Below are 22,333 nucleotides of genomic sequence, written 5' to 3'. Positions count from 1 at the left end.
GCTGATCTCATTGTTCCTCCCAAACTGCGCGAAACTTGTTGATATGCTGCTCTTCCTCCTCTCGGCATTCCTTGATACGTTGCCTTGCAGCCGCACCATACTCTACACGACACTCCTTGATGCGCTGCTCAGTCTCCGCACGACACTCCTTGATGCGCTGCTCAGTCTCCACGCGACACTCCACGCGAAACTCGTTGATACACTGCTCTGCATTCGCACGAAGCTTTTTGATACGCTGTTCTGCATCTGCGCGACACTCCCTGATACGCTGGGCTGCCTCTGCGCGACACTCCTTGATACGTTCTTCTGCCTCCGCACGAAACTTTTTGATCCGGTAATCTGCATCAGCACGACACTCTTTGATACGACACTCAAGCTGTTGGAAACACCGCTCTTGAGCCACCTGAAGTAGTGCGATACGCTGCTCTTGAGCCACACAAAATTCCTCTATACACTGATCTATATACTCCTTGAAACGTTTTTCTGTAGCCTCACGAGACAAACGCATTTGCTCTAAGCTCGTAAACAACGTATGAATGTCGGAAGGACGAGGAGGAATCTCCGTTCTTGGATCAGTTACCGATCTTACTTTACCATAAAGAGGAACCAATTTCTCTTCCCAACAACGCCTTTGTAAACGGGACATTCATGAGGATGAGAATGATGATGTAACCACTTATAAAGACATGGCCAACAGAGTAAATGACCACAAAGTGTGATCACTGGATGCTAAGTCAAATCGAAACAAATGTTACATTCAAAATCACAGGCATAGTCATTGAAACGGTTCCCCGACGAACATGATGGATTCGGTGTAGTCGCTGATCTCATTGTTCCTCCCAAACCGCGCGAAACTCGTTGATACGCTGCTCTGCCTCCTCTCGGTACTCCTTGATACGCTGCCCTGCAGCCGCACGATACTCTACACGACATTCCTTGATGCGCTGCTCAGTCTCCGCACGACACTCCTTGATGCTCTGCACAGTCTCCACACGACACCTCACGGGAAACTCGTTGATACACTGCTCTGCATCCGTACGAAGCTTCTTGATACGCTGTTCTGCATACGCACGATACTCTACGCGACACCAATTGATACGCTGGTCTGCCTCTGCGCGACACTCCTTGATACGTTGTTTTGCCTCCGCACGAAACTTTTTGATTCGGTAATCTGCATCAGCACGACACTCTTTGATACGACACTCAAGCTGCTAGAAACGCCGCTCTTGAGCCACCTGAAGTAGTGCGATACGCTGCTCTTGAGCCACACAAAATTCCAAAATACACTGATCTTTATACTCCTTGAAACGTTGTTCTCTAGCCTCACGAGACAAACGCATTTGCTCTAAGCTCGCAAACAACGTATGAATGTCGGAAGGACGAGGAGGAATCTACATTCTTGGACCAGTTACCGATCTTCCTTTACCATAAAGAGGAACCAATTTATCTTCCCCAACAACGCCTTTGCAAACGGGACATTCTTGAGGATGAGAACGATGATGTAACCGCTTATAAAGACATGGCCAACAGAATAAATGACCACAAAGTGTGATCACTGGATCCTGAGCCAAATCGAAACAAATGTTACATTCAAAATCACAGGCATCGTCATTGAAACGGTTCCCCGACGAACATGATGGATTCGGTGCAGTCGCTGATCTCATTGTTCCTCCCAAACCGCGCGAAACTCGTTGATACGTTGCTCTGCCTCCTCTCGACACTCCTTGATACGCTGCCCTACAGCCGCACCATACTCTACACGACACTCCTTGATGCGCTGCTTAGTCTCTGCACGACACTCCTTGATGCGTGCTCAGTCTCCACGCGAAACTCGTTGATACGCTGCTCTGCATCCGCACGAAGCTTCTTGATACGTTGTTCTGCATCCGCACGATACTCTGCGCGACACTCCCTGATACGCTGGTCTGCCTCTGCGCGACACTCCTTGATACGTTGTTCTGCCTCCGCATGAAACTTTTTGATCCGGTAATCTGCTTCAGCACGACACTTTGATACGACACTCAAGCTGCTGGAAACGCCGCTCTTGAGCCTCCTGAAGTAGTGCGATACGCTGCTCTTGAGCCACACAAAATTCCTCAATACACTGATCTATATACTCCTTGAAACGCTGTTTTGTAGCCTCACGAGACAAACGCATTTGCTCTAAGCTCGCAAACAACGTATGAATGTCGGAAGGACGAGGAGGAATCTCCATTCTGGATCAGTTACCGATCTTCCTTTACCATAAAGAGGAACCAATTTCTCTTCCCCAACAACGCCTTTGCAAACGGGACATTCTTGAGGATGAGAACGATGATGTAACCACTTATAAAGACATGGCCAAAAGAATAAATGACCACAAAGTGTGATCACTGGATCCTGAGCCAAATCGAAACAAATGTTACATTCAAAATCACAGGCATCGTCATTGAAACGGTTCCCCGACGAACATGATGGATTCGGTGCAGTCGCTGATCTCATTGTTCCTCCCAAACCGCGCGAAACTCGTTGATACGCTGCTCTCCTCCTCTCGGCACTCCTTGATACGCTGCCCTGCAGCCGCACCATACTCTACATGACACTCCTTGATGCGCTGCTCAGTCTCCGCACGACACTCCTTGATGCGCCGCTCAGTCTCCACGCGCGACTCCTTGCGAAACTAATTGATACACTGCTCTGCATTCGCACGAAGCTTCTTGATACGCTGTTCTGCATCCGCATGATACTCTGCGCGACACTCCCTGATACGCTGGTCTGCCTCTGCGTGACACTCCTTGATACGTTGTTCTGCCTCCGCACGATACTTTTTGTTCCGGTAATCTGCATTAGCACGACACTCTTTGATACGACACTCAAGCTGCTGGAAACGCCGCTCTTGAGCCTCCTGAAGTAGTGCGATACGCTGCTCTTGAGCCACACAAAATTCCTCAATACACTGATCTATATACTCCTTGAAACGTTGTTCTGTAGCCTCACGAGACAAACGCATTTGCTCTAAGCTCGCAAACAACGTATGAATGTCGGAAGGACGAGGAGGAATCTCCATTCTTGGATCAGTTACCGATCTTCCTTTACCATAAAGAGGAACCAATTTCTCTTCCCCAACAACGCCTTTGCAAACGGGACATTCTTGAGGATGAGAACGATGATGTAACCACTTATAAAGACATGGCCAACAGAATAAATGACCACAAAGTGTGATCACTGGATCCTGAGCCAAATCGAAACAAATGTTACATTCAAAATCACAGGCATCGTCATTGAAACGGTTCCCCGACGAACATGATGGATTCGGTGCAGTCGCTGATCTCATTGTTCACCGCAAACCGCGCGAAACTCGTTGATACGTTGCTCTGCCTTCTCTCGGCACTCTTTGATACGCTGCCCTGTAGTCGCACCATACTCTACACGACACTCCTTGATGCGCTGCTCAGTCTCCACATGGCACTTCTTGATGCGCTGCTCAGTCTCCACACGACACTCCACGCAAAACGCGTTGATACACTGCTCTGCATCCACACGAAGCTTCTTGATACGCTGTTCTGCATCCGCACGATACTCTGTGCGACACTCCCTGATACGATGGTCTGCCTCTGCGCGACACTCCTTGATACGTTGTTATGCCTCCGCACGAAATTTTTTGATCCGGTAATCTGCATCAGCACGATACTCTTTGATACGACACTCAAGCTGCTGGAAACGCCGCTCTTGAGCCTCCTGAAGTAGTGTGATACGCTGCTCTTGAGCCATACAAAATTCCTCAATACACTGATCTATATACTCCTTGAAACGTTGTTCTGTAGCCTCACGAGACAAACGCATTTGCTCTAAGCTCGCAAACAACGTATGAATGTCGGAAGGACGAGGAGGAATCTCCATTCTTGGACCAGTTACCGATCTTCCTTTACCATAAAGAGGAACCAATTTCTCTTCCCCAACAACGCCTTTGCAAACGGGACATTCTTGAGGATGAGAACGATGATGTAACCACTTATAAAGACATGGCCAACAGAATAAATGATCACAAAGTGTGATCACTGGATCCTGAGCCAAATCGAAACAAATGTTACATTCAAAATCACAGGCATTGTCATTGAAACGGTTCCCCGACGAACATGATGGATTTGGTGCAGTCGTTGATCTCATTGTTCGTCCCAAACTGCGCGAAACTCGTTGATACGTTATTCTACCTCCTCTCGAAACTCCTTGATACGCTGCCCTACAGACGCACCATACTCTACACGACACTCCTTGATGCGCTCCTTAGTCTCCGCACGACACTCCTTGATGCGCTCCTTAGTCTCCGCGTGACACTCCTTGATACGCTGCTCAGTCTCCACGCGAAACTCGTTGATACGGTGCTCTGCATCCGCACGAAGCTTATTGATACGTTGTTCTGCATCCGCACGATACTCTGCGTGACACTCCCTGATACGCTGGTCTGCCTCTGCGCGACACTCCTTGATACGTTGTTCTGCCTCCGCACGAAACTTTTTGATCCGAAAATCTGCATCAGCACGACACTCTTTGATACGACACTCAAGCTGCTGGAAACGCCGCTCTTGAGCCTCCTAAAGTAGTGCGATACGCTGCTCTCGAGCCACACAAAATTCCTCAATACACTGATCTATATACTCCTTGAAACGTTGTTATGTAGCCTCGAGACAAACGCATTTGCTCTAAGCTCGCAAACAACGTATGAATGTCGGAAGGACGAGGAGGAATCTCCGTTCTTGGATCAGTTACCGATCTTCCTTTACCATAAAGAGGAACCAATTTCTCTTCCCCAACAACACCTTTGCAAACAGGACATTCTTGAGGATAAGAACGATGATGTAACCACATATAAAGAAATGGCCAACAGAATAAATGACCACAAAGTGTGATCACTGGATCCTGAGCCAAATCGAAATAAATGTTACATTCAAAATCACAAGCATCGTCATTGAAACGGTTCCCCGACGAACCTGATGGATTCGGTGCAGTCGCTGATCTCATTGTTTCTCCCAAACCGCGCGAAACTCGTTGATACGTTGCTCTGCCTCCTCTCGACACTCCTTGATACGCTGCCCTGCAGCCGCACCATACTCTACACAACACTGCTTGATGTGCTGCTCAGTCTCCGCACGACACTCCTTGATGCGCTGCTCAGTCTCCACGCGACACTTCGCGCGAAACTCGTTGATACGCTGCTCTGCATCCTCACGAAGCTTCTTGATACGCTGTTCTGCATCCGCATGATACTCTGTGCGACACTCCCTGATACGCTGGTCAGCCTCTGCGCGACACTCGTTGATACGTTGTTCTGCCTCCGCACGAAACTTTTTGATCCGGTAATCTGCATCAGCACGACACTCTTTGATACGACACTCAAGCTGCTGGAAACGCCGCTCTTGAGCCTCTTGAAGTAGTGCGATACGCTGCTCTTGAGCCACACAAAATTCCTCAATACACTGATCTATATACTCCTTGAAACGCTGTTCTGTAGCCTCACGAGACAAACGCATTTGCTCTAAGCTCGCAAACAACGTATGAATGTCGGAAGGACGAGGAGGAATCTCCGTTCTTGGATCAGTTACCGATCTTCCTTTACCATAAAGAGGAACCAATTTCTCTTCCCCAACAACGCCTTTGCAAACGGGACATTCTTGAGGATGAGAACGATGATGTAACCACTTATAAAGACATGGCCAACAGAATAAATGACCACAAAGTGTGATCACTGGATCCTGAGCCAAATCGAAACAAATGTTACATTCAAAATCACAGGCATCGTCATTGAAACGGTTCCCCGACGAACATGATGGATTCGGTGCAGTCGCTGATCTCATTGTTCTCCCAAACCGCGCGAAACTCGTTGATACGCTGCTCTGCCTCCTCTCGGCACTCCTTGATACGCTGCCCTGCAGCCGCACCATACTCTACACGACACTCCTTGATGCGCTGCTCAGTCTCCGCACGACACTCCTTGATGCGCTGCTCAGTCTCCACGCGACACTCCGCGCGAAACTCGTTGATACGCTGCTCTGCATCCGCACGAAGCTTCTTGATACGCTGTTCTGCATCCGCACGATACTCTGCGCGACACTCCCTGATACGTTGGTCAGCCTCTGCGCGACACTCCTTGATACGTTGTTCTGCCTCCGCACGAAACTTTTTGATCCGGTAATCTGCATCAGCACGACACTCTTTGATACGACACTCAAGCTGCTGGAAACGCCGCTCTTGAGCCTCCTGAAGTAGTGCGATACGCTGCTCTTGAGCCACACAAAATTCCTCAATACACTGATCTATATACTCCTTGAAACGTTGTTCTGTAGCCTCACGAGACAAACGCATTTGCTCTAAGCTCGCAAACAACGTATGAATGTCGGAAGGACGAGGAGGAATCTCCTATCTTGGATCAGTTACCGATCTTCCTTTACCATAAAGAGGAACCAATTTCTCTTCCCCAACAACGCCTTTGCAAACGGGACATTCTTGAGGATGAGAACGATGATGTAACCACTTATAAAGACATGGCCAACAGAATAAATGACCACAAAGTTTGATCACTGGATCCTGAGCCAAATCGAAACAAATGTTACATTCAAAATCACAGGCATCGTCATTGAAACGGTTCCCCGACGAACATGATGGATTCGGTGCAGTCGCTGATCTCATTGTTCCTCCCAAACCGCCCGAAACTCGTTGATACATTGCTCTGCCTCCTCTCGACACTCCTTGATACGCTGCCCTGGAGCCGCACCATACTCTACACGACACTCCTTGATGCGCTGCTCAGTCTCCACACGACACTCCTTGATGCGCTGCTCAGTCTCCACGCGACACTCCGCGCGAAACTCGTTGATACGCTGCTCTGCATCCGCACGAAGCTTCTTGATACGCTGTTCTGCATCCGCACGATACTCTGCGCGACACTCCCTGATACGCTGGTCTGCCTCTGCGCGACACTCCTTGATACGTTGTTCTGCCTCCGCAAGAAACTTTTTGATCCGGTAATCTGCTTCAGCACGACACTCTTTGATATGACACTCAAGCTGCTAGAAACGCCGCTCTTGAGCCACCTGAAGTAGTGCGATACGCTGCTCTTGAGCCACACAGAATTCCTCAATACCCTGATCTATATACTCCTTGAAACGTTGTTCTGTAGCCTCACGAGACAAACGCATTTACTCTAAGCTCGCAAACAACGTATGAATGTCGGAAGGACGAGGAGGAATCTCCTATCTTGGATCAGTTACCGATCTTCCTTTACCATAAAGAGGAACCAATTTCTCTTCCCCAACAACGCCTTTGCAAATGGAACATTCTTGAGGATGAGAACGATGATGTAACCACTTATAAAGACATGGCCAACAGAATAAATAACCACAAAGTGTGATCACTGGATCCTGAGCCAAATCGAAACAAATGTTACATTTAAAATCACAGGCATCGTCATTGAAACGGTTCCCCGACGAACATGATGGATTCGGTGCAGTCGCTGATCTCATTGTTCCTCCCAAACCGCCCGAAACTCGTTGATACATTGCTCTGCCTCCTCTCGACACTCCTTGATACGCTGCCCTGCAGCCGCACCATACTCTACACGACACTCCTTGAGGCGCTGCTCAGTCTCCGCACGACACTCCTTGATGCGCTGCTCAGTCTCCACGCGAAACTCGTTGATACGCTGCTCTGCATCCGCACGAAGCTTCTTGATACGTTGTTCTGCATCCGCACGATACTCTGCGCGACACTCCCTGATACGCTGGTCTGCCTCTGCGCGACACTCCTTGATACGTTGTTCTGCCTCCGCAAGAAACTTTTTGATCATGTAATCTGCTTCAGCACGACACTCTTTGATATGACACTCAAGCTGCTAGAAACGCCGCTCTTGAGCCACCTGAAGTAGTGCGATACGCTGCTCTTGAGCCACACAAAATTCCTCAATACCCTGATCTATATACTCCTTGAAACGTTGTTCTGTAGCCTCACGAGACAAACTCATTTGCTCTAAGCTCGCAAACAACGTATGAATGTCGGAAGGACGAGGAGGAATCTCCTATCTTGGATCAGTTACCGATCTTCCTTTACCATAAAGAGGAACCAATTTCTCTTCCCCAACAACGTCTTTGCAAATGGGACATTCTTGAGGATGAGAACGATGATGTAACCACTTATAAAGACATGGCCAACAGAATAAATAACCACAAAGTGTGATCACTGGATCCTGAGCCAAATCGAAACAAATGTTACATTCAAAATCACAGGCATCGTCATTGAAACGGTTCCCCGACGAACATGATGGATTCGGTGCAGTCGCTGATCTCATTGTTCCTCCCAAACCGCCCGAAACTCGTTGATACATTGCTCTGCCTCCTCTCGACACTCCTTGATACGCTGCCCTGCAGCCGCACCATACTCTACACGACACTCCTTGAGGCACTGCTCAGTCTCCGCACGACACTCCTTGATGCGCTGCTCAGTCTCCACGCGACACTCCACGCAAAACTCGTTGATACGCTGCTCTGCATCCGCACGAAGCTTCTTGATACGCTGTTCTGCATCCGCAAGATACTTTGCGCGACACTCCCTGATACGCTGGTCTGCCTTTGCGTGACACTCCTTGATACGTGGTTCTGCCTCCGCAAGAAACTTTTTGATCCGGTAATCTGCTTCAGCACGACACTCTTTGATACGACACTCAAGCTGCTAGAAACGCCGCTCTTGAGCCACCTGAAGTAGTGCGATACGCTACTCTTGAGCCACACAAAATTCCTCAATACACTGATCTATATACTCCTTGAAACGTTGTTCTGTAGCCTCACGAAACAAACGCATTTGCTCTAAGCTCGCAAACAACGTATGATTGTCGGAAGGACGAGGAGGAATCTCCGTTCTTGGATCAGTTACCGATCTTCCTTTACCATAAAGAGGAACCAATTTCTCTTCCCCAACAACGCCTTTGCAAATGGGGCATTCTTGAGGATGAGAACGATGATATAACCACTTATAAAGACATGGCCAACAGAATAAATGACCACAAAGTGTGATCACTGGATCCTGAGGCAAATCGAAACAAATGTTACATTCAAAATCACAGGCATCGTCTTTGAAACAGTTCCCCGACGAACATGATGGATTCGGTGCAGTCGCTGATCTCATTATTCCTCCCAAACCGCCCGAAACTCATTGATACATTGCTCTGCCTCCTCTCGACACTCCTTGATACGCTGCCCTGCAGCCGCACCATACTCTACACGACACTCCTTGATGCGCTGCTCAGTCTCCGCACGACACTCCTTGATGCGCTGCTCAGTCTCCACGCGACACTCCGCGCGAAACTCGTTGGTACGCTGCTCTGCATCCGCACGAAGCTTCTTGATACGTTGTTCTGCATCGACACGATACTCTGCGCGACACTCCCTGATACGCTGGTCTGCCTCTGCGCGACACTCCTTGATACGTTGTTCTGCCTCCGTAAGAAACTCTTTGATCCGGTAATCTGCTTCTGCACGACACTCTTTGATACGACACTCAAGCTACTAGAAACGCCGCTCTTGAGCCACCTGAAGTAGTGCGATACGCTGCTCTTGAACCACACAAAATTCCTCAATACACTGATCTATATACTCCTTGAAACGTTGTTCTGTAGCCTCACGAGACAAACGCATTTGCTCTAAGCTCGCAAACAACGTATGAATGTCGGAAGGACGAGGAGGAATCTCCTATCTTGGATCAATTATCGATCTTCCTTTACCATAAAGAGGAACCAATTTCTCTTCCCTAATAACGCCTTTGCAAACGGGACATTCTTGAGGATGAGAACGATGATGTAACCACTTATAAAGACATGGCCAACAGAATAAATGACCACAAAGTGTGATCACTGGATCCTGAGCCAAATCGAAACAAATGTTACATTCAAAATCACAGGCATCGTCATTGAAACGGTTCCCCGACAAACATGATGGATTCGGTGCAGTCGCTGATCTCATTGTTCCTCCCAAACTATGCGAAACTCGTTGATACGCTGCTCTGCCTCCTCTAAGCACTCCTTGATACGCTGCCCTGCAGCCGCACCATACTCTACACGACACTCCTTGATGCGCTGCTCGGTCTCCGCACGACACTCCTTGATGAGCTGCTCAGTCTCCACGCGACACTCCGCGCAAAACTCATTGATACGCTGCTCTGCATCCGCACGAAGCATCTTGATACGCTGTTCTGCATCCGCACGACACTCTGTGCGACACTCCCTGATACGTTGGTCAACCTCTGCTCGACACTCCTTGATACGTTGTTCTGCCTCCGCAAGAAACGTTTTGATCCGGTAATCTGCTTCAGCACGACACTCTTTGATACGACACTCAAGCTGCTAGAAACGCCGCTCTTGAGCCACCTGAAGTAGTGCGATACGCTGCTCTTGAGCCACACAAAATTCCCCAATACACTGATCTATATACTCATTGAAACATTGTTCTGTAGCCTCACGAGACAAACGCATTTGCTCTAAGCTCGCAAACAACGTATGAATGTCGAAAGGACGAGGAGGAATCTCCGTTCTTGGATCAGTTACCGATCTTCCTTTACCATAAATAGGAACCAATTTCTCTTCCCCAACAACGCCTTTGCAAACGGGACATTCTTGAGGATGAGAACGATGATGTAACCACTTATAAAGACATGGCCAACAGAATAAATGACCACAAAGTGTGATCACTGGATCCTGAGGCAAATCGAAACAAATGTTACATTCAAAATCACAGGCATCGTCATTGAAACGGTTCCCCGACAAACATGATGGATTCGGTGCAGTCGCTGATCTCATTGTTCCTCCCAAACTGTGCGAAACTCGTTGATACGCTGCTCTGCCTCCTTTAAGCACTCCTTGATACGCTACCCTGCAGCCGCACCATACTCTACACGACACTCCTTGATGCGCTGCTCGGTCTCCGCACGACACTCCTTGATGCGCTGCTCAGTCTCCAAGCGACACTGCGCGCGAAACTCATTGATACGCTGCTCTGCATCCGCACGAAGCATCTTGATACGTTGTTCTGCATCCGCACGATACTCTGCGCGACACTCCCTGATACGTTGGTCAACCTCTGCTTGACACTCCTTAATACGTTGTTTTGCCTCCGCACGAAACTTTTTGATCATGTAATCTGCATCAGCACGACACTCTTTGATACGACACTCAAGCTGCTGGAAACGCCGCTCTTGAGCCACCTGAAGTAGTGCGATACGCTGCTCTTGAACCATACAAAATTCCTCAATACACTGATCTATATACTCCTTGAAACGTTGTTCTGTAGCCTCACGAGACAAACGCATTTGCTCTAAGCTCGCAAACAACGTATGAATGTCGGAAGGACGAGGAGGAATCTCCTATCTTGGATCAGTTACCGATCTTCCTTTACCATAAAGAGGAACCAATTTCTCTTCCCCAACAACGCCTTTGCAAACGGGACATTCTTGAGGATGAGAACGATGATGTAACCACTTATAAAGACATGGCCAACAGAATAAATGACCACAAAGTGTGATCACTGGATCCTGAGCCAAATCGAAACAAACGTTACATTCAAAATCACAGGCATCGTCATTGAAACGGTTCCCCGACAAACATGATGGATTCGGTGCAGTCGCTGATCTCATTGTTCCTCCCAAACTATGCGAAACTCGTTGATACGCTGCTCTGCCTCCTCTAAGAACTCCTTGATACGCTGCCCTGCAGCCGCACCATACTCTACACGACACTCCTTGATGCGCTGCTCGGTCTCCGCACGACACTCCTTGATGAGCTACTCAGTCTCCACGCGACACTCCGCGCAAAACTCATTGATACGCTGCTCTGCATCCGCACGAAGCATCTTGATACGCTGTTCTGCATCCGCACGATACTCTGTGCGACACTCCCTGATACGTTGGTCAACCTCTGCTCGACACTCCTTGATACGTTGTTCTGCCTCCGCACGAAACTTTTTGATCCGGTAATCTGCATCAGCAAGACACTCTTTGATACGACACTCAAGCTGCTGGAAATGCCGCTCTTGAGCCTCCTGAAGTAGTGCGATACGCTGCTCTCGAGCCACACAAAATTCCTCAATACACTGATCTATATACTCCTTGAAACGTTGTTCTGTAGCCTCACGAGACAAACGCATTTGCTCTAAGCTCGCAAACAACGTATGAATGTCGGAAGGACGAGGAGGAATCTCCTATCTTGGATCAGTTACCGATCTTCCTTTACCATAAAGCGGAACCAATTTCTCTTCCCCACCAACGCCTTTGCAAACGGAACATTCTTGAGGATGAGAACGATGATGTAACCACTTATAAAGACATGGCCAACAGAATAAATGACCACAAAGTGTGATCACTGGATCCTGAGCCAAATCGAAACAAATGTTACATTCAAAATCACAGGCATCGTCATTGAAACGGATCCCCGACGAACATGATGGATTCGGTGCAGTCGCTGATCTCATTGTTCCTCCCAAACCGCGCGAAACTCGTTGATACGCTGCTCTGCCTCCTCTCGGCACTCCTTGATACGCTGCCCATCAGCCGCACCATACTGTACACGACACTCCTTGATGCGATGCTCGGTCTTCGCACGACACTCCTTGATGCGCTGCTCAGTCTCCACGTGACACTCCGCACGAAACTCATTGATACGTTGCTCTGCATCCGCACGAAGCTTCTTGATACGCTGTTCTGCATCCGCACGATAGTCTGCGCGACACTCCCTGTTACGTTGGTCAGCCTCTGCGCGACACTCCTTGATACGTTGTTCTGCCTCCACACGAAACTTTTTGATCCGGTAATCTGCATCAGCACGACACTCTTTGATACGACACTCAAGCTGCTGGAAATGCCGCTCTTGAGCCACCTGAAGTAGTGCGATACGCTGCTCTTGAGCCACATAAAATTCCTCAATACACTGATCTATATACTCCTTGAAACATTGTTCTGTAGCCTCACGAGACAAACGCATTTGCTCTAAGCTCACAAACAATGTATGAATGTCGGAAGGACGAGGAGGAATCTCCGTTCTTGGATCAGTTACCGATCTTCCTTTACCATTAAGGGGAACCAATTTCACTTCCCCAACAACGCCTTTGCAAATGGGACATTCTTGAGGATGAGAACGATGATGTAACCACTTATAAAGACATGGCCAACAGAATAAATGACCACAAAGTGTGATCACTGGATCCTGAGCCAAATCGAAACAAATGTTACATTCAAAATCACATGCATCGTCATTGAAACGGTTCCCCGACGAACATGATGGATTCGGTGCAGTCGCTGATCTCATTGTTCCTCCCAAACCGTGCGAAACTCGTTGATACGCTGCTCTGCCTCCTCTAAGTACTCCTTGATACGCTGCCCTGCAGCCGCACCATACTCTACACGACACTCCTTGATGCGCTGCTCGGTCTCCGCATGACACTCCTTGATGCGTTGTTCATTCTCCACGCGACACTCCGCGCGAAAGTCGTTGATACGCTGCTCTGCATCCGCACGAAGCATCTTGATACGCTGTTCTGCATCCACACGATACTCTACGCGACACTCCCTGATACGTTGGTCAACCTCTGCACGACACTCCTTGATACGTGGTTCTGCCTCCGCACGAAACTTTTTGATCCGGTAATCTGCATCAGCACGACACTCAAGCTGCTGGAAATGCCGCTCTTGAGCCTCCTGAAGTAGTACGATACGCTGCTCTTGAGCCACACAAAATTCCTCAATACACTGATCTATATACTCCTTGAAACGTTGTTCTGTAGCCTCACGAGTCAAATGCATTTGCTCTAAGCTCGCAAACAACGTATGAATGTCGGAAGGACGAGGAGGAATCTCCGTTCTTGGATCAGTTACCGATCTTCCTTTACCATAAAGGGGAACCAATTTCACTTCCCCAACAACGCCTTTGCAAACGGGACATTCTTGAGGATGAGAACGATGATGTAACCACTTATAAAGACATGGCCAACAGAATAAATGACCACAAAGTGTGATCACTAGATCCTGAGCCAAATCGAAACAAATGTTACATTCAAAATCACATGCATCGTCATTGAAACGGTTCCCCGACGAACATGATGGATTCGGTGCAGTCGCTGATCTCATTGTTCCTCCCAAACCGTGCGAAACTCGTTGATACGCTGCTCTGCCTCCTCTAAGTACTCCTTGATACGCTGCCCTGCAGCCGCACCATACTCTACACGACACTCCTTGATGCGCTGCTCGGTCTCCGCATGACACTCCTTGATGCGTTGTTCATTCTCCACGCGACACTCCGCGCGAAAGTCGTTGATACGCTGCTCTGCATCCGCACGAAGCATCTTGATACGCTGTTCTGCATCCACACGATACTCTACGCGACACTCCCTGATACGTTGGTCAACCTCTGCACGACACTCCTTGATACGTGGTTCTGCCTCCGCACGAAACTTTTTGATCCGGTAATCTGCATCAGCACGACACTCAAGCTGCTGGAAATGCCGCTCTTGATCCTCCTGAAGTAGTACGATACGCTGCTCTTGAGCCACACAAAATTCCTCAATACACTGATCTATATACTCCTTGAAACGTTGTTCTGTAGCCTCACGAGTCAAACGCATTTGCTCTAAGCTCGCAAACAACGTATGAATGTCGGAAGGACGAGGAGGAATCTCCGTTCTTGGATCAGTTACCGATCTTCCTTTACCATAAAGAGGAACCAATTTCTCTTCCCCAACAACGCCTTTGCAAACGGGGCATTCTTGAGGATGAGAACGATGATGTAACCACTTATAAAGACATGGCCAACAGAATAAATGACCACAAAGTGTGATCACTGGATCCTGAGCCAAATCGAAACAAATGTTACATTCAAAATCACAGGCATCGTCATTGAAACGGTTCCCCGACGAACATGATGGATTCGGTGCAATCGCTGATCTCATTGTTCCTCCCAAACCGCGCGAAACTCGTTGATACATTTCTCTGCCTCCTCTCGACACTCCTTGATACGCTGCCCTACAGCCGCACCATGCTCTACACGACACTCCTTGATGCGCTGCTCAGTCTCCGCACGACACTCCTTGATGCGCTGCTCAGTCTCCATGCGACACTCCGCGAGAAACTCATTGATACGCTGCTCTGCATCCGCACGAAGCTTCTTGATACGCTGTTCTGCATCCGCACGATAGTCTGCGCGACACTCCCTGTTACGTTGGCCAGCGTCTGCGCGACACTCCTTGATACGTTGTTCTGCCTCCGGACGAAACTTTTTGATCCGGTAATCTGCATCAGCACGACACTCTTTGATACGACACTCAAGCTGCTGGAAATGCCGTTCTTGAGCCACCTGAAGTAGTGCGATACGCTGCTCTTGAGCCACACAAAATTCCTCAATACACTGATCTATATACTCCTTGAAACACTGTTTTGTAGCCTCACGAGACAAACGCATTTGCTCTAAGCTCGCAAACAACGTATGGATGTCGGAAGGACGAGGGGGAATCTCCGTTCTTGGATCAGTTACCGATCTTCATTTACCATAAAGAGGAACCAATTTCTCTGCCCCAATAACGCCTTTGCAAACGGGACATTCTTGAGGATGAGAACGATGATGTAACCACTTATAAAGAAATGGCCAACAGAATAAATGACCATAAAGTGTGATCACTGGATCCTGAGCCAAATCGAAATAAATGTTACATTCAAAATCACAAGCATCGTCATTGAAACAGTTCCCCGACGAACATGATGGATTCGGTGCAGTCGCTGATCTTATTGTTCCTCCCAAACCTCGCGAAACTCGTTGATACATTTCTCTGCCTCCTCTCGACACTCCTTGATACGCTGCCCTACAGCCGCACCATACTCTACACGACACTCCTTGATGCGCTGCTCAGTCTCCGCACGACACACCTTGATGCGCTGCTCAGTCTCCATGCGACACTCCGCGAGAAACTCATTGATACGCTGCTCTACATCCGCACGAAGCTTCTTGATACGCTGTTCTGCATCCGCACGATAGTCTGCGCGACACTCCCTGTTACGTTGGCCAGCGTCTGCGCGACACTCCTTGATACGTTGTTCTGCCTCCGGACGAAACTTTTTGATCCGGTAATCTGCATCAGCACGACACTCTTTGATACGACACTCAAGCTGCTGGAAATGCCGTTCTTGAGCCACCTGAAGTAGTGCGATACGCTGCTCTTGAGCCACACAAAATTCCTCAATACACTAATCTATATACTCCTTGAAACGTTGTTCTGTAGCCTCACGAGACAAACGCATTTGCTCTAAGCTCACAAACAATGTATGAATGTCGGAAGGACAAGGAGGAATCTCCGTTCTTGGATCAGTTACCGATCTTCCTTTACCATAAAGGGGAACCAATTTCACTTCCCCAACAACGCCTTTGCAAACGGGACATTCTTGAGGATGAGAACGATGATGTAACCACTTATAAAGACATGGCCAACAGAATAAATGACCACAAAGTGTGATCACTGGATCCTGAGCCAAATCGAAATAAATGTTACATTCAAAATCACAGGCATCGTCATTGAAACGGTTCCCCGACGAACATGATGGATTCGGTGCAGTCGCTGATCTCATTGTTCCTCCCAAACCGTGCGAAACTCGTTGATACGCTGCTCTGCCTCCTCTAAGTACTCCTTGATACGCTGCCCTGCAGCCGCACCATACTCTACACGACACTCCTTATTGCGCTGCTCGGTCTCCGCATGACACTCCTTGATGCGCTGTTCATTCTCCACGCGAGACTCCGCGCGAAACTCGTTAATACGCTGCTCTGCATCCGCACGAAGCATCTTGATACGCTGTTTTGCATCCGCACAATACTCTGCGCGACCCTCCGTGATACGTTGGTCAACCTCTGCACGACACTCCTTGATACGTGGTTCTGCCTCCGCACGAAACTTTTTGATCCGGTAATCTGCATCAGCACGACACTCAAGCTGCTTGAAATGCCGCTCTTGAGCCACCTGAAGTAGTGCGATACGCTGCTCTTGAGCCACACAAAATTCCTCAATACATTGATCTATATACTCCTTGAAACGTTGTTCTCTAGCCTCACGAGACAAACGCATTTGCTCTAAGCTCGCAAACAACGTATGAATGTCGGAAGGACGAGGAGGAATCTCCGTTCTTGGGTCAGTTACCGATCTTCCTTTACCATAAAGAGGAACCAATTTCTCTTCCCCAACAACGCCTTTGCAAACGGGACATTCTTGAGGATGAGAACGATGATGTAACCACTTATAAAGACATGGCCAACAGAATAAATGACCACAAAGTGTGATCACTGGATCCTGAGCCGAATCGAAACAAATGTTACATTCAAAATCACAGGCATCGTCATTGAAACGGTTCCCCGAACAACATGATGGATTCGGTGCAGTCGCTGATCTCATTGTTCCTCCCAAACCTCACGAGACTCGTTGATACATTTCTCTGCCTCCTCTCGACACTCCTTGATACGCTGCCCTGCAGCCGCACCATACTCTACACGACACTCCTTGAAGCGCTGCTCAGTCTTCGCACGACACTCCTTGATGCGCTGCTCAGTCTCCACGCGACACTCCGCGAGAAACTCATTGATACGCTGCTCTGCATCCGCACGAAGCATCTTGATACGCTGTTCTGCATCCTCACGATACTCTGCGCGACACTCCCTGATACGTTGCTCAACCTCTGCGCGACACTCCTTGATACGTTGTTCTGCCTCCGCACGAAACTTTTTGATCCGGTAATTTGCATCAGCACGACACTCTTTGATACGAGACTCAAGCTGCTGGAAACGCCGCTCTAGAGCCTCCTGAAGTAATGCGATACGCTGCTGTTGAGCCAAATCGAAATAAATGTTACATTCAAAATCACAAGCATCGTCATTGAAACAGTTCCCCGACGAACATGATGGATTCGGTGCAGTCGCTGATCTTATTGTTCCTCCCAAACCTCCCGAAACTCGTTGATACATTTCTCTGCCTCCTCTCGACACTCCTTGATACGCTGCCCTGCAGCCGCACCATACTCTACACGACACTCCTTGATGCGCTGCTCAGTCTCCGCACGACACTCCTTGATGCGTTGCTCAGTCTCCACGCGACACTCCGCGCGAAACTCGTTGATACACTGCTCTGCATCCGCACGAAGCTTCTTGATACGTTGTTCTGCATCCGCATGATACTCTGCGCGACACTCCCTGATACCCTGGTCTGCCTCTGCGCGACACTCCTTGATACGTTGTTCTGCCTCCGCAAGAAACTTTTTGATCCGGTAATCTGCTTCAGCACGACACTCTTTGATACGACACTTAAGCTGCTAGAAACACCGCTCTTGAGCCACCTGAAGTAGTGCGATACGCTGCTCTTGAGCCACACAAAATTCCTCAATACATTGATCTATATACTCCTTGAAACGTTGTTCTTTAGCCTCACGAGACAAACGCATTTGCTCTAAGCTCGCAAACAACGTATGAATGTCGGAAGGACGAGGAGGAATCTCCGTTCTTGGATCAGTTACCGATCTTCCTTTACCATAAAGAGGAACCAATTTCTCTTCCCCAACAACGCCTTTGCAAACGGGACATTCTTGAGGATGAGAACGATGATGTAACCACTTATAAAGACATGGCCAACAGAATAAATGACCATAAAGTGTGATCACTGGATCCTGAGCCAAATCGAAACAAATGTTACATTCAAAATCACAGGCATCGTCATTGAAACGGTTCCCCGACGAACATGATGGATTCGGTGCAGTCACTGATCTCATTGTTCCTCCCAAACCACCCGAAACTCGTTGATACATTGCTCTGCCTCCTCTCGACATTCCTTGATACGCTGCCCTGCAGCCGCACCATACTCTACACGACACTCCTTGATGCGCTGCTCAGTCTCCGAACGACACTCCTTGATGCGCTGCTCAGTCTCCACGTGACACTTCGCGCGAAACTCGTTGATACGCTGCTCTGCATCCGCACGATGCTTCTTGATACGCTGTTCTGCATCCGCACGATACTCTGCGCGACACTCCCTGATACGCTGATCTGCCTCTGCGCGACACTCCTTGATACGTTGTTCTGCCTCCGCAAGAATTTTTTTCATCCGGTAATCTGCATCAGCACGACACTCTTTGATACGAGACTCAAGCTGCTGGAAACGCCGCTCTTGAGCCTCCTGAAGTAGTGCGATACGCTGCTCTTGAGTCACACAAAATTCCTCAATACACTGATCTATATACTCCTTGAAACGTTGTTCTGTAGCCTCACGAGACAAATGCATTTGCTCTAAGCTCGCAAACAACGTATGAATGTCGGAAGGACGAGGAGGAATCTCCGTTCTTGGATCAGTTACCGATCTTCCTTTACCATAAAGAGGAACCAATTTCTCTTCCCCAACAACGCCTTTGAAAACGGGACATTCTTGAGGATGAGAACGATGATGTAACCACTTACAAAAACATGGCCAACAGAATAAATGACCACAAAGCGTGATCACTTGATCCTGAGCCAAATCGAAACAAATGTTACATTCAAAATCACAGGCATCGTCATTGAAACGGTTCCCCGACAAACATGATGGATTCGGTGCAGTCGCTGATCTCATTGTTCCTCCCAAACCGCGCGAAACTCGTTGATACGCTGCTCTGCCTCCTCTCGACACTCCTTGATACGCTGCCCTGTAGCCGCACCATACTCTACAAGACACTCCTTGATGCGCTGCTCGGTCTCCGCATGACACTCCTTGATGCGCTGCTCAGTCTCCACGCGACACTCCACGGGAAACTCGTTGATACGCTGCTCTGCATCCGCACGAAGCATCTTGATACGCTGTTCTGCATCCGGACGATAATCTGCGCGACACTCCCTGATACGTTGGTCAACCTCTGCACGACACTCCTTGATACGTTGTTCTGCCTCCGCACGAAACTTTTTGATTCGGTAATTTGCATCAGCACGACACTCTTTGATACGACACTCAAGCTGCTGGAAACGCCGCTCTTGAGCCTCCGGAAGTAGTGCGATACGCTGCTCTTGAGCCACACAAAATTCCTCAATACACTTATCTATATACTCCTTGAAACGCTGTTCTGTAGCCTCACGAGACAAACGCATTTGCTCTAAGCTCGCAAACAACGTATGAATGTCGGAAGGACGAGGAGGAATCTCCGTTCTGTGATCAGTTACCGATCTTCATTTACCATAAAGAGGAACCAATTTCTCTTCCCCAATAACGCCTTTGCAAACGGGACATTCTTGAGGATGAGAACCTGATGTAACCACTTATAAAGACATGGCCAACAGAATAAATAACCACAAAGTGTGATCACTAGATCCTGAGCCAAATCGAAACAAATGTTACATTCAAAATCACAGGCATCGTCATTGAAACGGTTCCCCGACGAACATGATGGATTCGGTGCAGTCGCTGATCTCATTTTTCCTCCCAAACCGTGCGAAACTCGTTGATACGCTGCTCTGCCTCCTCTCGGCATTCCTTGATACGCTGCCTGCAGCCGCACCATACTCTAAACGACACTCCTTGATGCGCTGCTCGGTCTCCGCACGACACTCCTTGATGAGCTGCTCAGTCTCCACGCGACACTCCGCGTGAAACTAATGATACGCTACTCTGCATCCGCACGAAGCTTCTTGATACGCTGTTCTGCATCCGCACGATACTCTGCGCGACACTCCCGGATACTTTGGTCAGCCTCTGTGCGACACTCCTTGATACGTTGTTCTGCCTCTGCACGAAACTTTTTCATCCGGTAATCTGCATCAGCACGACACTCTTTGATACGAGACTCAAGCTGCTGGAAACGCCGCTCTTGAGCCTCCTGAAGTAGTGCGATACGCTGCTCTTGAGCCACCCAAAATTCCTCAATACACTGATCTATATACTCCTTGAAACGCTGTTCTGTAGCCTCACGAGACAAACGCATTTTCTCTAAGCTCGCAAACAACATATGAATGTCGGAAGGACGAGGAGGAATCTCCGTTCTTGGATCAGTTACCGATCTTCCTTTACCACAAAGAGGAACCAATTTCTCTTCCCCAACAACGCCTTTGCAAACGGGACATTCTTGAGGATGAGAACGATGATGTAACCACTTATAAAGACATGGCCAACAGAATAAATGACCACAAAGTGTGATCACTGGATCCTGAGCCAAATCGAAACAAATGTTACATTCAAAATCACAAGCATCGTCATTGAAACGGTTCCCCGACGAACATGATGGATTCGGTGCAGTCGCTGATCTCATTGTTCCTCCCAAACCGCGCGAAACTCGTTGATACGTTGCTCTGCCTCCTCTCGGCACTGCTTGATACGCTGCCCTGCAGCCGTACCATACTCTACACGACACTCCTTGATGCGCTGCTCGGTCTCCGCACGACACTCCTTGATGCGCTGCTTAGTCTCCACGCGACATTCCGCGTGAAACTCGTTGATACGCTGCTCTGCATCCGCACGAAGCTTCTTGATACGCTGTTCTGCATCCGCACGATACTCTGCGTGACTGTTGATTGTGTTTTTAAGTGTCAGGTTTTTGTTATCGTCTCCACAGGGATTGTGAGATATCGCCGCCGTTCGACAGTTGTTTCAATTCTTAACTCGTAGTAACGAGGAGGTTTTGGTTTTAGTCACGGTATCTTGCATAAAAGTGTGAGAAAATACGGTAAAAGATTTGGTTTTAATGTTTTAGAAATATTGCCAAAGTTAGGGTTCGACGATCACTTTGCATGTATATGTTCGATCAACAAAACTTATAAACTCCTTTAGATGATAAACTATTTCACAAAGTCCTCCCAATGTGTTTATCTCTTACACACATTGTGAGTTTTCCCATTTTGATCCATTCTTTATCTCTAACACAATCTATCAAAATGACAACTTTTTGGTTCAACCTTATGGTGAACAAAATCATTCATTACTATCTCTAGCTAACAAACAAGATTGGATGAAAACCTAGGTAAAGAGTTGGTAAACATCTCTTGATCATAAACCAACACAAAGAGTTTTCAATAAAACAAAGTTTTCACCATATATTCATCATTAAAGAGTTTACAAATGAAGATCATCTCATATACACACAAAGCTTATGACCATCTACATCTAACCTTGACAAAATGAAGAACTTAGCTACACATTTTCATAGTAGCTTGGTCAACAAGTTTCAGAAGAAGGTTGATCAACATCCGAGTCGAATAATCGAGATTGGATGGGAATCCACCTTCTTTTTGTGAAAGATTGTTAAGAGATGAAGAGAAATGATTTCTAGGTCACAAAGTATCTCTAGAGCA

General features: G+C 48.1%; 1 protein-coding gene across 1 annotated transcript; it reads right to left on the bottom strand.

The window, feature by feature from the left end:
• Positions 1-3,309: 3,309 nt before the first annotated feature.
• Positions 3,310-20,550, bottom strand: LOC127123686 (uncharacterized). Its single transcript, XM_051053888.1, has 15 exons — positions 20,433-20,550; positions 20,227-20,295; positions 19,727-20,058; positions 17,677-17,860; positions 16,652-17,251; positions 15,922-16,211; positions 15,142-15,355; positions 14,168-14,545; positions 13,350-13,622; positions 12,517-13,131; positions 8,772-8,966; positions 8,403-8,657; positions 5,189-5,425; positions 4,671-4,814; positions 3,310-3,593 (listed from the first exon to the last, which is right to left on the bottom strand). Exons 1-15 carry the CDS (start codon positions 20,548-20,550, stop codon positions 3,310-3,312), a joined length of 4,188 nt encoding a protein of 1,395 aa, XP_050909845.1.
• Between the last annotated feature and the right edge of the window lie 1,783 nt (positions 20,551-22,333).

Source organism: Lathyrus oleraceus, chromosome 2 (assembly GCF_024323335.1).
Source record: "Lathyrus oleraceus cultivar Zhongwan6 chromosome 2, CAAS_Psat_ZW6_1.0, whole genome shotgun sequence".
Lineage (NCBI taxonomy): Eukaryota > Viridiplantae > Streptophyta > Magnoliopsida > Fabales > Fabaceae > Lathyrus > Lathyrus oleraceus.
The sequence above is the reverse complement of the archived record's forward strand: the minus strand, read 5'-3'. Positions and strand labels throughout refer to the sequence as shown.

Bases quoted from the DNA above. Each gene is read 5' to 3' on its own strand.
- LOC127123686 (XM_051053888.1), bottom strand. From the start codon at position 20,550: ATGGTGCGGCTGCAGGCAGCGTATCAAGGAATGCCGAGAGGAGGCAGA. The intron at 20,296-20,432 runs GTTCGTCGGGGA...TGGTTACATCAG, and splicing joins GACTGCACCGAATCCATCAT to GTTCTCATCCTCAAGAATGT. The intron at 13,132-13,349 runs GTATCAACGAGT...CTCATCCTCAAG, and splicing joins CTTAGAGGAGGCAGAGCAGC to AATGTCCCATTTGCAAAGGC.